This window comes from Cryptomeria japonica, chromosome 10, assembly GCF_030272615.1.
Source record: "Cryptomeria japonica chromosome 10, Sugi_1.0, whole genome shotgun sequence".
In the NCBI taxonomy this organism is placed as follows: domain Eukaryota; kingdom Viridiplantae; phylum Streptophyta; class Pinopsida; order Cupressales; family Cupressaceae; genus Cryptomeria; species Cryptomeria japonica.
This window is the reverse complement of record NC_081414.1, coordinates 285,403,209-285,416,357: the sequence shown is the minus strand read 5'-3', so window position 1 is coordinate 285,416,357 and position 13,149 is coordinate 285,403,209. Positions and strand designations below refer to the sequence as shown.

At 30.9% G+C, this 13,149-nt stretch overlaps 1 protein-coding gene across 1 annotated transcript; it reads left to right on the top strand.

The window, feature by feature from the left end:
• The first annotated feature begins 2,845 nt into the window (after positions 1-2,845).
• On the top strand, positions 2,846-4,032 carry LOC131055592 (peroxidase 3-like). Its single transcript, XM_057990060.1, has 3 exons — positions 2,846-3,082; positions 3,160-3,345; positions 3,463-4,032. The coding sequence occupies exons 1-3, from the start codon at positions 2,846-2,848 to the stop codon at positions 4,030-4,032; spliced, it is 993 nt and encodes a 330-aa protein (XP_057846043.1).
• Positions 4,033-13,149: the final 9,117 nt, after the last annotated feature.

The window sequence follows — 13,149 nt, the reverse complement described above, 5'->3', positions numbered from 1 at the left end:
TCAACTAGATGACTCAACCATCATTCTCTAGATTAATGAGTAGGATGAGGGTAATCACCTCTTCCAATATACTCAAAAACCAATTTAGAAAAAATCTAAACATAGATACAATCCATCGAATGAGATTTCCTTACTATGAGGTATAATCCCTCCACCAATTAGAATGATGATGGATTGCTTCTAACAAATGGCATGCCTTCCAAAATGAATGGGTTCCATAAATACTCAAGTATGACACTTTTTCATGAAGAAAAAAGTTGGAAGACCTACTCTAGAAAAGGGTTGAAATTTTATTTCTAAAGTTTTGTCGAGAAATAGCTAGAAGACCAAGCAAATGATGAAATAAGAAAAATAGATAACCAAATGATACTAGCCCACAAACAAGACACTAGCACCTAGGTAGGGCTCTAGCTTGAGTGTATACAAGTCAAGGTCTACTAGATTTCTAGTCCATTACTAGTGTCCAATTTTTGTGCTAGATTTTTAGGTACACAATATTATAGTCCTAGTTCTAGCACTACTATCCTAGCTAGTCAATAAATCTAGGCCTATTTTTTCTCCACAAAATAAGTACTACACTTTGGAACCAAATAGAATGAACTACAACATAGCCATAAAAAGACAAGTTACTCACATCACACTAGCCTACAATGGAGACAAGTCCCAAGGGCTAGGGAGACCACAAGAGACTAAGATAGGACTTACTCTAGACTATAGTGATGAAATATATTTTAGATTGAGAGGATAATTGTGATTATCTATATTCCTATTAATCTTACTCACTTAAAAAGTGAATTTGACAAACTAAAAGAAAATGCCTTTATGAGTAAAGGTGTTTTTATATTTTCCAATTCATACTATTGAGATGATTTATTTCATGTGACTATTAATGTTTTTATAGATATAGTCATTATGCAATGGTTTGAAATAATTTACAATAGGATTTTACATTTGGTAGCTATTCTAGGGGTGATTCTTTTCATCACTTCTATTTTAGGGTTCTAGTTACCTATTCCTACATCACGACTTATCATATTCTACTATTACAACAATTGATTTTCTACATGCATAGAAGTTTTATTATTTAATGTGTTGTGGTATTCTGTTGGTAACTAAATTCTTTTTCATTTTCTTCTGCATCATAGCTTATTTCCTTCACCATTAGTCTTTTTATTGTTGAATAATCTATTGGATGTTCTTTCATAGTGTAGCAATGACTCTTTTGTTATTTTTATTCAATTCAAGAATGTACTTTTAATTCTATATTGCTTGGTTATTTCTTTGTTTTGATCTAGCAATAGGATGAGTTGTTTCTTTCTTATCCCAAACATGTGATAGAATATATGTCTTGTTTCTTTCCAATGGCCAATAGTAATGGCTATTGTACTTCAGAGAAAGGAAAAAGGAAAAAGTTGTTCTAAGTTAGAGTAGAGGGGAAGAAGGGCAAATGGGAGTGGTGTAAACTCTATTTTAGCAAAGTTAAGAGGAAAAATGAAGAACCCTTGAGGGAAAAGTAAGGGAATGAGAAGAAGGTATTGATGAAAAACCTCATAGTGAAAGAAGGGTTTTATTAATAAAATTTATATGTGAGTAGACAAACATGATATATGAAAAGATAAAAACTCTTAAGTGCACAATGCATTTTTAGACATACCAATAGATCATTTATATAAATCACTATAATTCTTTATATTTTCGTATTCAAATTATATGTTGCTATAAATAACTAATAAATACATTATATTTTTTTATATTTTTACATTTATTTTACATATAGATGTGTTGAAGGTGTGTATGCTATTGGACTATGCCATCTTTTAATTATACTCCTTAATCTAGATTGTATTTAGATGGACCATCAACATCACCCATTATAATCTAAACAATGAATACAAGATGTAATCAAGACACTTCAACTATCTCAAATCCGACCGACATCTTAGACCAGCTTAGGCAAGCCGTTAGGTTAGACCGACCATTACATATATTTTTCAAACCAATAACCATCCGCGACAAGTTCTTCTTGACCAAAACGATTGGATATTTTTCGTTGACAACGTAGTTATATTTAGTTATCTCCATCTTTTGTTTACAGTTATTTTCTCGTCGTTCAACGATTCAATGTGCTTCTCAAGTTTTAGTTAGCATGCAACGTTTTTCATAGTCTTCCGAAACAATTGTTTTGTCTTCCCAAGGTAAAAAATTGATGCTCGTTGGGACATTCTCTTTTTGGAGTGAAATGAAAGCATGCTAAAGTTGTAGTAATATCCTTCGGTGAAACCGTCGTATCTGTACCGAATGAAACTGCGATCGCAATTCATAGATATTATTCCCTTCGATAAGAAGAAGAAAGTCTGCCTTAGAAACTAAGGATGCGACTGCTACAAGAGGCCATCTCGGCATGGTGAGCTAGGAAGAAAAAGATTATAATAAAGTGTTGCGCTGCTATTCCCGGAGTTGCTGCTTGAGGAAATGTGGTAGGTAGCTTCATTGAGAAAAATACAAGCCAAGATTAATACTAGAAAATGGGAAGAAAGAAAGGCATGCGGCCAATTATTCCAAGGGATATCTCCCTAGAAGCACGTTTCCGTAGATGAAAACAATAAATTAATTTGCCATTGTCTATCCCTTCATCAAACATGTCTGTACTGATCGCCTTGCCTTGGAAGTCGACGTGAATCTGCCGTCGTGCAAACATTCCTTGCCTCCCCCTCTTCTCTATTCTGCTTATAAATTCGGCGATTCCTCTCACATCAGAACCACAATCATTGTTTGTTTCTCTTTTGTTGTATGTTATCTGATCTGACCTGATCCGAATCGATAGTAAAAGAAGAAAGGTATACCGATGGCGAGTAAGAAGTCTATCGTAGTTGGCCTTATTCTTTCCGTTCTTTCTATTGTGGCTAGAAGTGCGACAACCGCCATTAGCAATGGAAAAACGGAACTGAAGTTGGATTTCTACAAAAGAAGCTGCCCAGAGGCGGAGAAAATAGTAAGAAGCACCGTGGACAAGTACATATCTAGCGCCCCCTCCTTGGCTGCTCCTATTCTAAGGATGTATTTTCACGATTGTTTTGTAAGGGTGAGTAGCAATTCCTTAGTATATTTTATATTAAAGTTTACCGGTCGCGGTTTGATTTTCATTTTAATGCAATGCAGGGATGCGATGGGTCAGTGCTACTGAATTCAACGAACAAAGATGCTGAGAAAGACGCAATTCCAAATTTGAGCTTGAGGGGATTTCAAGTGATTGACGCTGCAAAGGCAGACCTTGAAAAGCAGTGCCCTGGCGTGGTGTCTTGCGCTGATATTCTTGCCCTCGTCACCCGAGATGCAGTGGATATGGTATATTACTAGAACTTGTTTTTTTGTCTTCTCAAAATTACAACAAGCTTTCGTACTATTTGATAGATCATAAACTGAAATTACTTGTAACACATCATCTGATGTTTGTATGGATAGATTGGAGGGCCAGTGTGGAGAGTTCCCATGGGAAGAAGGGATGGCGTTATATCCCTGAAGAAAGACACATTGACAAACCTGCCATCTCCCTCTGCAAGCTTGGAACAACTTAAGTCCTCTTTCATTAAAAAGGGCTTAAACGTGAAAGATTTGGTTGTGCTGTCCGGGGCTCACACTATCGGCACTTCCCATTGCGGACCCTTTGCAACTAGAATCTCCAAACCTACAGACCCTTCCCTAGCTGAGTCATATGCGAACAAATTGAGAATAAAATGCAAGCCTGGAGACAATAAGAGCTTAGTAGAGATGGATCCTGGAAGCTTTCGAACATTTGACAACCATTATTACATCAACTTGAGGAGGAAACGAGGACTTTTTGCATCAGATGCTGCACTTGTCACGGATGCTGAAGCAAACTCTTTCATAAACTCTGCACTAGCATCTTCAAGTTCTAACTCTACTAGTTGGTTCTTTACTGAGTTTGGAAGATCTATGGAGAAGATGGGTACAATTGACATCCTCACTGGGAATGCAGGACAAGTCAGACGCCACTGCGCTTTGGTCAATTGAACTCATATATTATCTAATTTGTTTACATTGTTATATCATTGTACGCTTAGTAAAAATTCATTTGCCTTCCATCGATGTGATTAATTAAGACCATGTAAACCCAACATGCTCTTGTAAGTGAATAATAAACAATGAGTTATTGTTCCCTTTAGTGTGTTTAGGCATGCTAAATTTTTATCTACATCTTTTATTTAAAGGCAATTCATATTTGTTATGAAAATTGACAATATATGATATAAAAGATGTGAAAAAGGAAAGTTTTTGAAGTTGCGGATGGACATGATTGTAGGTATTTATTGTGTGTTCTTGTAACATGTCAGTTTCACTTCTATTAAAGTTTTAAGAATTACATCTTTCATAATTATGGTCTTCATTACATATAGATTATATTTAATTTGTCTATTAAAGATTGTATATTAGTTGTTAGAAGTATAATCAAATTAATTATTCGTTTAATTACATAGTTAAGGAAATCATTTCATATTTTATATTAAATATGTTAGGAAAAATTATATATTTTTTTAAGAAATTGAATAAATGGACTATATTTCAATTATTATGATTATTATTGTTCTAAGTTTATTTTTGTTAATCAAAAGAGTGCAATTTAATTAATTGATGATAATTCTTACGGATAATAGTATCCTACTTGATTTCACCATCCATCGATATTCAAATATTCTAGAGATGCACTATAAGGGATGATGCTTGGATTCTATCCTAAGTAATTTTGATAAATAATAAATCTTAACCCTTTCTTGTGTAGTTTCGTAAGTTATTGCATACTTAGTTTGGAACCACTTTGGCAATTGCACATGATTTATGTCTAGTCGTGCTTTATTTTGGTACTATTTTCATAAACTTGGCATGTTCTTTTATTCACAACCATTTTTATTATTCAATTTTCTAGGACTAGGGCCCTAGGCATCCCTATCTAGGAAAATTAGACCAAAATTTGAAAATATTAATGTCAACTATGTAAATAGAAAAAAATTGCCTTCCTCTGTTGGGCTTACTCAAAAAGTAAATGCAAAAAAAGTGTAAGTTTCATATAAATATAAATCCTTCTCTCATTTCTAAATCTTAGTCTTCTTAGTGCATTCACAAGCACATTCAATTAAGTAATTGAATTACATATTTCAATCAATGAGTGATGTATTGAAGCATACAACTTTCATACAACAATCATTATCAACTACATTATGTTTTGAAAGCATGCACAAACATGTTATAGGGATTCATATTAAGACTTGTGTGAGAACTCATGCCAAGAAATTCATACTTGAGCTAATATTTATCAGCTCAACATTTTTATTATTGTTTAGCCTCTGCCCTTTTCAGGATAGGCTCCTTTTTATCATCATATTTGTTGTGTAGGTGGGAACATCAACATAGGGTTTGAATTAAGTGATCCCCTATATAGCACAACCCTTCTTCTATGTTTTACACGAGTGTAGGTTTAGATTTGATAATGAAAGTAGTACAAGAGAGTAGAGTAGAATATTATATGTTATGACGAATTTAAAACAAGTAAAAATTCCTAGAATATGACAAAGGGTGCCTTGGTCCTGCTTTGACCTAGATATCTAGGAGACAACGCTTTTGATTCTCATGAGTAAATTTTTTCTGACCTATGTTATATCTATGCACCTTTAAACAAGAGTGCCAAACATCCATGCCTAATAGTTTTAGCTCCAATTTTTAGATCTAGGTTCCTCTGCATATTTGTGTTCAAGATTTGGCTTACTATGTCCGTTAACAAGGAAAAATGTTAGCTCCTTGCAAAATATATGTCATTAATGAATAATTTATAATTCATTTCTTATTGTTGGAGGTTATTGAAGTGAACTAAAATTTTATCACTATTTTCATTGTATACTTTTTTGAAAGTTTTTTGTACATATTTACATATGTTTGTTTTCAGTATATGCATATATCCATATCTATTAAAATTTTGAATATAGAATGTTGGTCATTAAAATCCGTAAATGCCTATAACTTGTGTCTATATTTTATAATAATATAATGATAGCTACCAACATCTTCTCAACCACATTAGAGATATTGATTCATGTTTTAAAAATTATTTTTATATAGTATCATAGATTTGTGCTTTGCATGAAAATTCACCATATAACTACCATGTTAACATTGCTCATATAACAAATAAAAAAATTATTAATATTGTAGACTAAAATAATAAAAAAATATAGAGGATGTTGTGATTCAACAAGGGTATGGTGAAAAAAATGGCGGTCTCCATGTAGGTGGTATAGTAGGAATTGGAGAAGAAGAATTTTCTAAATACAAGAGAGCTGAGAAGGAGGAGGATATTGTTAGTTTGTTGTCTAGGTCTTCTAAAAAAGTGATAGTTAATGGTACTCCAAATGTGTTCTCTCTTGAGAGGAATCTACTAACAGGGAGTTCTCCTTCTTGGACTATATTGATATGATCAATATAGAGTAGTGCATCGTGATGTGTTCGATTCTTTTAACAAACCATTATGTGGTTCCATGGTATTATGGTATCTTCTCCTCATCTTTAATCTTTTTTATTTGGTTTCTATTCTTCTGGTTGTTTTTGGTCATTTAGTTTTTAGTAGAGTCAGGTCATAAGTTCTCTCTCTTCTACTTGATGTTTTCTATCTAAAATAGTTTAGGTTGTATCCAAATTTAACTAATTAAAATATTGTTCATAAAAATAGAGGATTTTCAAAGGAGGTGTTTCCAATTGCTTCATGGCCATGTATATCCAAAATGTCATTCTTTCAAAACTATTCACAAAATCCTTGAATCTAAGGGAAGTCAAAATATCTTGGGTGGAGTTTATAGTGTCTAAGAAAGTGATAGGGGAGGCTACTTTGATAATCCTTAAAGGGTTTAAGGTCTTGAGAGGTGTCACAAATATCTAGATAAGGAATTTATTGAGGGTTTCCTTAGTAAGGGAGAGAAACTAATTCATTTTCAAAGTGTCTGTAAAAAGAGAGGGTTTTCCTAAGCATTGGAATAAAGTAAGATGGCACATAAACAAATACTTCACTTTAGAAGGATGTTTTGGCACGTCATCCATAATTAATATTTTCCTTTGTTAGTATATTTAGGGATAAGAAAGATAATAATATTTCCTTTCTAAATTGTATGTTCTCTAGGATCCTCCATTATCACTGGGTACATTGTTCACCTACATCAAGTATTGATATACTATCTTTACCAACTCTACCTAGACATAACTCCACTACATACTATATTTCAAACCAATACTAGAACCAAAGAGGTTATAGATAAATATGTTTCAAAACCTTCTATTTGCTTCCAAGAAAATACATAGAATTTTAACTAGTCTAGAATTGGTTTCCTCATATGATTCCACGTAGAGGAAAATAAGTTTAGACCCCCCATGGATACCCAACAAGCTATTATGAGAAGGATAAAAAAGTTAAGGTTCTAGTTAAGGAGCTAAGAATTGCTTCTAAATAAGCCAACATTAATTTAATGAGGCCTCTAGTTTTGAAACATCCTTGAATAAAATAGGTAGAGAGTAAGGAAAAATGTAAACTTGAAGACTCAAAACACTTGGAATAGTAGGAAAAGAAAACAAAGAAGACCCAAAATGAGAAAGGGAATGAATGAGGATTTGGATGAAGAAAATAATGACATGTAAAATGTATTAAAGAAGAGAATCTCACAAAGAATTGTAGTAGTTACTAGCTAGGAAAGAATATTAAGAAAAGATATGGATACTAAAATATTAGATAGAGTTAATTTTAGAATATTGTAATGATAGTGGAAGTGAAGAATAATACACTACCCACAAAATCATATCGAACATATCGCTTGAAGATATCTCTGACTCATACTGCAAACCCAATAAGAAGAATGCTTTGGAAATCAACTTAGATTTTGTTGTCCAAAAATATATCTAACTCTCAAAAACTTTATTAAGAATAAAGATCATTGAAGTTAGTGATGAGAAGGATAGTAAATACTTCCAAGAGGAGATTCAAAGAAATTAGAAGAAAAAATAGCTTTTAAATAGTAGAGTTTTGTAATTCAAGGACACTATATTTAGGCTTCTATCTATCACTAAAGAACTTATGTATTCTAAGGGATAGATAGAAGAGACGACACATAAAAGAAAAAAAGGAGCTAAAGAAGATCTATAAGATTAAAAATTCAATGAGGGAATTACCCTAGACAAGTAGAATGAAATAAGAAACTTGGTGGTGGATGAGTAGAACACTTTAAATGAGCCTCAAATATTGGAAATTTAACAATTCCACCTTTCCTTTTCATCCTTAATTTTTTCTAAGATTTGTGTTATAGTTCATTTTGGTGTTGCATTGTTGTAGAAACTTCTTGTGTTATTGAATTTTCTAATTTCATGTTAGAACTTTGGATGAGGGACTCTTTTTCCCTCTTATCTAATAAAAAATATTATTCATAAATATAGTATTTGGTCAAATTAATTTTTTATATATAAGAATTACTAATATTGTGAAAAAATGTGAAATAGGCTCCATATCAATTAGACTATATAAATGGTAGATATTTTTAATATAAAATATTTATTAATATTATGTTTATCAAACATCACAAATTATGTTCTTCTCCATATATAGAGTGCATTTTTTTTTGCAAATGTAATCTTTACCCTAGAGGTGCAAACTAGAAACCATTTTCCACTGTCTTATCATTTCAATAAGAGAACAACCAATTAGGCTTAGCTTCAATACTCAAGCAGTACTAAACATAATGACAAATTATTTTATTTTAATTAATTTGACTAAATTAGATAAGAAGATGCAAGGACTTGGTTAAATGATGAAGATTTTATGAGATTAGTATAAAATGATGGATACATAACAAAATGCTAACACAAAAGTACAGATTTAGTAATGAGATATAGAAAGGAACCTATTATTAAAATCTATAGCTGAAAGTGTTGGTCAAGTGTCATAGGTTCCTTAGACCTAGAGGTTCTTCCATTAGCTAAAACATTAAAAATTCTAGATTAAGATACTCTATAGATTATTCCCTCCAAAATTCAGCCAAAAAGTGTTGGTCAAGCATGCAAAAAATCATAGACCTAGGATTTTTTCCTATTCAAAGTCTAAAATTATATGTCTCAATATACTCTCCACAATCTGACAACCTTGGACTATTGTATTTGTAGCAATCTTCAAGAAAGTGTGTTTTTATAATTCAGTCTTTAATGCCTTGTCATGTCATGCTATTATATTAACATTTGTGGGTATTATTGAAAGAGAAATACATCACCATAATCGTCATCATCATCATCATTAACATAAACAGAAACAATATCAAACTTTAGGTATAATATCGTGGGGTAAAAGCACAATATTGTGTCACACTTTTATAAAGGCACAGACCAATAGAACTAAAACTATTTAACTTCGACTGCAAAAAAGTGACATTTCTAAATCAAATTCTGAAATGATGTAAACTGACCAACTCTAGAAATATTAATGAAATTTATGTCTATTATTTTTAAAAAATTTTAGGAAAAAATTTGAGATTTTTTTAATAATTTCAAAGAGAGATTTTTCATTGTTGAAAAATGCTGAAAATCAGGGGTTGTAGTTGGTGCCACACAAGAAAATGAAAATGGACTTTATTTTTTATTTTTCTTTTTTTCAAGTAGAGAACATATATATGCAGTGTTAAATAGAAAAAATTAAAAATTTTGATGTATATTTTTCTCGTTATAATATTTTGAAGTTCAACATAGCTAAATTTGACAGTTTTTTATTGGCTCCACCTCTTGACTAGTAAATTTATCACTAACCAAAAAAATATACCCTTTTCGAGAAGATTCTCTCATCTAGTGCAAAATTATTTTTTTAATTTTTAAAATTTAATTGAATATTTATTTTTTAATTTCAAATCAGCTTCTTTTTTTAACTTTAAAAAGCTACTCTCAATGTTTAATTAATAAAAAATATTCAAAATTATCAAAATAGTAAAAAATTATATGAGCGGATTTGTGACTTCGAGATCTGCAAAAATGATTTTTTATTTTTGAAAAAAGAAATTCAAATTGATGAAAAAATAGCCAGAAGTTGAATCTAGCAAAAATGCACAAAAACTGGCCTTTTTGGTGCCACATGGTAGGCCACATAGGATAGTTCAGTCGAACTCAGTTTGACCGAACTACCCTTAGTTTCAACATTTCAAACAATTTTATTTTTTTAATGGTGGCTTTTCAATTAAGCGAGTTTGGCCACACTCTTAGTGCCATGGAGGCGCCACATGGTGCCACACAACTAAGAAGTAGTCCGGCCGAACTGAGTTTGGCTAGACTCAGTGTGGTCGGACTACCCTCTATTGGCCCAAAGTGTGACAAAACTCCATTATTTTTCCCTTTGGATTTAGAATTTTACTTTAAAGATTTTAGTTTTTTATCAATTTTCATTAAAGGATTAGTTCCAAACTCAAGGTTTGACTAAGGAAAACCCCTATTAACCCAACATAATGTTTCATCTCTTGTGTGTGAAATTTCTCTTCTATAGAGAATGTATATAGATTAAAAAGGTACATTCTAAGATGAAGAGAACAAAACTTTGAAGAAGTGGAAAGTCTTTGACACTATGGTATCCTAATATCTGACACTTTTTAATGAAATTTTAGGAAGACACACATAGTGATATCCTAATCCCGAATTCAGTTTTGATATCCAAATATAACACCCCAAGGATACTAATGCCTAAATACATATTATAGGACTTTTGGGCTAAAATTTCACACACAAGCTCCTTTCTAATTCTTATTTCCATGTTTGTAGTTAGAGTCTACATGTCTAATCTAAAGTTCACTGTTTATGTTGATTACTCTTAATTTTGCATCATTAACCATAGTTCTCAAATTTATTTATCAAATGAATTCAATCAATCAAAAGAATAATCAATTATTAGCACCCAACTCAACCATTTGGTTTGTAGTTGGATGTATTGATTATTCATAAATGTATTGATGTGGTAAATTCCTATTTTACATGATTTGACTAGTGGATCTCATTTATGCACATTATAGTATGCATATTATTTTATCATAATCTGTAAAGGATAATTATTCTAAACTATAGTCTATAATATAAGTAGAATTCACAAACATTTATAAGCCTAAAAGAGCATTAAATTTATTGGTGTATGCATTTAAGTTGTACACAATTTTTTAAGTTTACTTAGCAATAGGTAATCTTCTAGATCTATAGTTGTATATTAGCTAGCAAGTTAGGTATAACATTTCTTGTGCAAGAGTGATTATACCTATAACTTTTACTGATTGGGACATTTGTCCTCATTTCCTTTTCAATGTTGAAGAACATGGTTGAAGGGTGAACTCACAAAGTTGGTTCCCACTTTTTGGTACGTCCTAATTTTTGCTGAAATCATACATTTTTAAAAAAATATAATGATTTAAGCTTTAAGAGGTCCCATTTTAAGTAATTAATTTAAGAGAGTTAAATCAAAGGCTCTTAGATCAAAATTTCTTGAATAAAACCTCTCTACTTATAAATCATACTTGCAATGGAGTCTCCTTTGCATCTATCAAATGCTAATAACAAACCAATTTTACATTAGCTTTTGGGGGGTCAAATTAATTCATTTAAATTTTTTTTTTTTTAAAGTATTTAGTCCTTATTATAATATTTCCAAATAGTATAACTTTTAATATATTTAATTTCATTAATATATTTTTATTTTATTTCTTATGAATGTAGGTTTTTCACCAAACATGAACTTCTTTGTTCAATGCATTGGGAAAAATAGTAAACTAATTCAAAAAGATTCTGAAAAATATCTATGCACTAGGTATTGATGTTTTCTTTCTAACAAAAAAAAGAAAATTGAATTTTGATATATATAGAACAAGTTATGTGTTCAAACGTACACCTATATCTAAATTATAATTAGTCGAACTTCAAAACTTAATAAAATAAAAAATATTCAACATATCACTATCAAACCAACTGCATGCCCTAGGTATTGATGTTACAAACTCATTTATAGAAAAAAAATTATGTGTTTCGGGATACACATCACTCTTAAAAAATGTTGTTTTCTATAAAAACTACTTTTTGAGGGAGATAGAAAAATCAATAAAATTTTATTCAAACAAATTTGAAAAATATATATTTAGAATCTACACACAAGATGTTAAAAATCACTACTTTATATCATCTTCAAGTTCTTAATGGTTTAAAAGTTATAGGTGCCGAAAAGTGAAGGTTTTTTTCAAAATATTCATATAAGTGTTAAAGTTGGTCAAAAAGTGGGAACCAGTATTGTGAATTCACCCTGAAGAAATTACTTAGAATATTATGATTGCTGAGTTTCCTTTGTATATGATGTGCCTTTTCAATGTGTTAAATTATTATGAATGATTATTTCTTATGTGAGTAATTGTGTAGCCTATGTGAGCATAATTGTTGTGCTATTGTAGTTGCTCCTTATAGTGTGATTACATAAACCATTTTATGGAAGGGAATGATGACAATCTAAGAAATTTTACTCAAGAATTGTGTACAAGATTATCAGTGATTCATTTGGTTGTGAAATAGATGATATATTATTTGCATGATTAATTTATAAAATCAAATTTGTATGGTAATTGTATTATAGATGAAGTTTCAAATGTGAACCCATGATTATGTATATCATATTGAGAAAGACTAGTATGCCTTATTTTCCATTTAATACACATTATAATTATTGTTTCCATCATATCTTCACAGGAGCTTGAAATTATTGCATGAAGTGTGTCTTGAATTAGTTTTCTAAAATCTTATCTCATTATATTGTGAAATACTTATTCTAATAAAGGAAAAATATATTTTATCGATGGAATGGAATATTTGGTATTGGTAAAATATTTTCTTTCTAAATTCTAAACTATTTTACATTAAAAAAATAGAATGAAAGAATAATAAGCTACACAAGCAATGGAAAAATAAATGGAAAACAAAAAAATTTCTATAACAGAGCTCCCATGACCAAATGATTTATCCTAAACTATGGAATCCCCATGTTTAGTCATGCACACATAAGTAACACTAGTGTGTTGCAAAGAAAACAAATTGGGAACATATTTTATACTC

Coding starts and splice junctions, on each gene's coding strand:
- LOC131055592 (XM_057990060.1), top strand. CDS start 2,846: ATGGCGAGTAAGAAGTCTATCGTAGTTGGCCTTATTCTTTCCGTTCTT. Junction 3,083..3,159: donor TTCACGATTGTTTTGTAAGG/GTGAGTAGCAAT, acceptor AATGCAATGCAG/GGATGCGATGGGTCAGTGCT. Junction 3,346..3,462: donor CCCGAGATGCAGTGGATATG/GTATATTACTAG, acceptor TTGTATGGATAG/ATTGGAGGGCCAGTGTGGAG.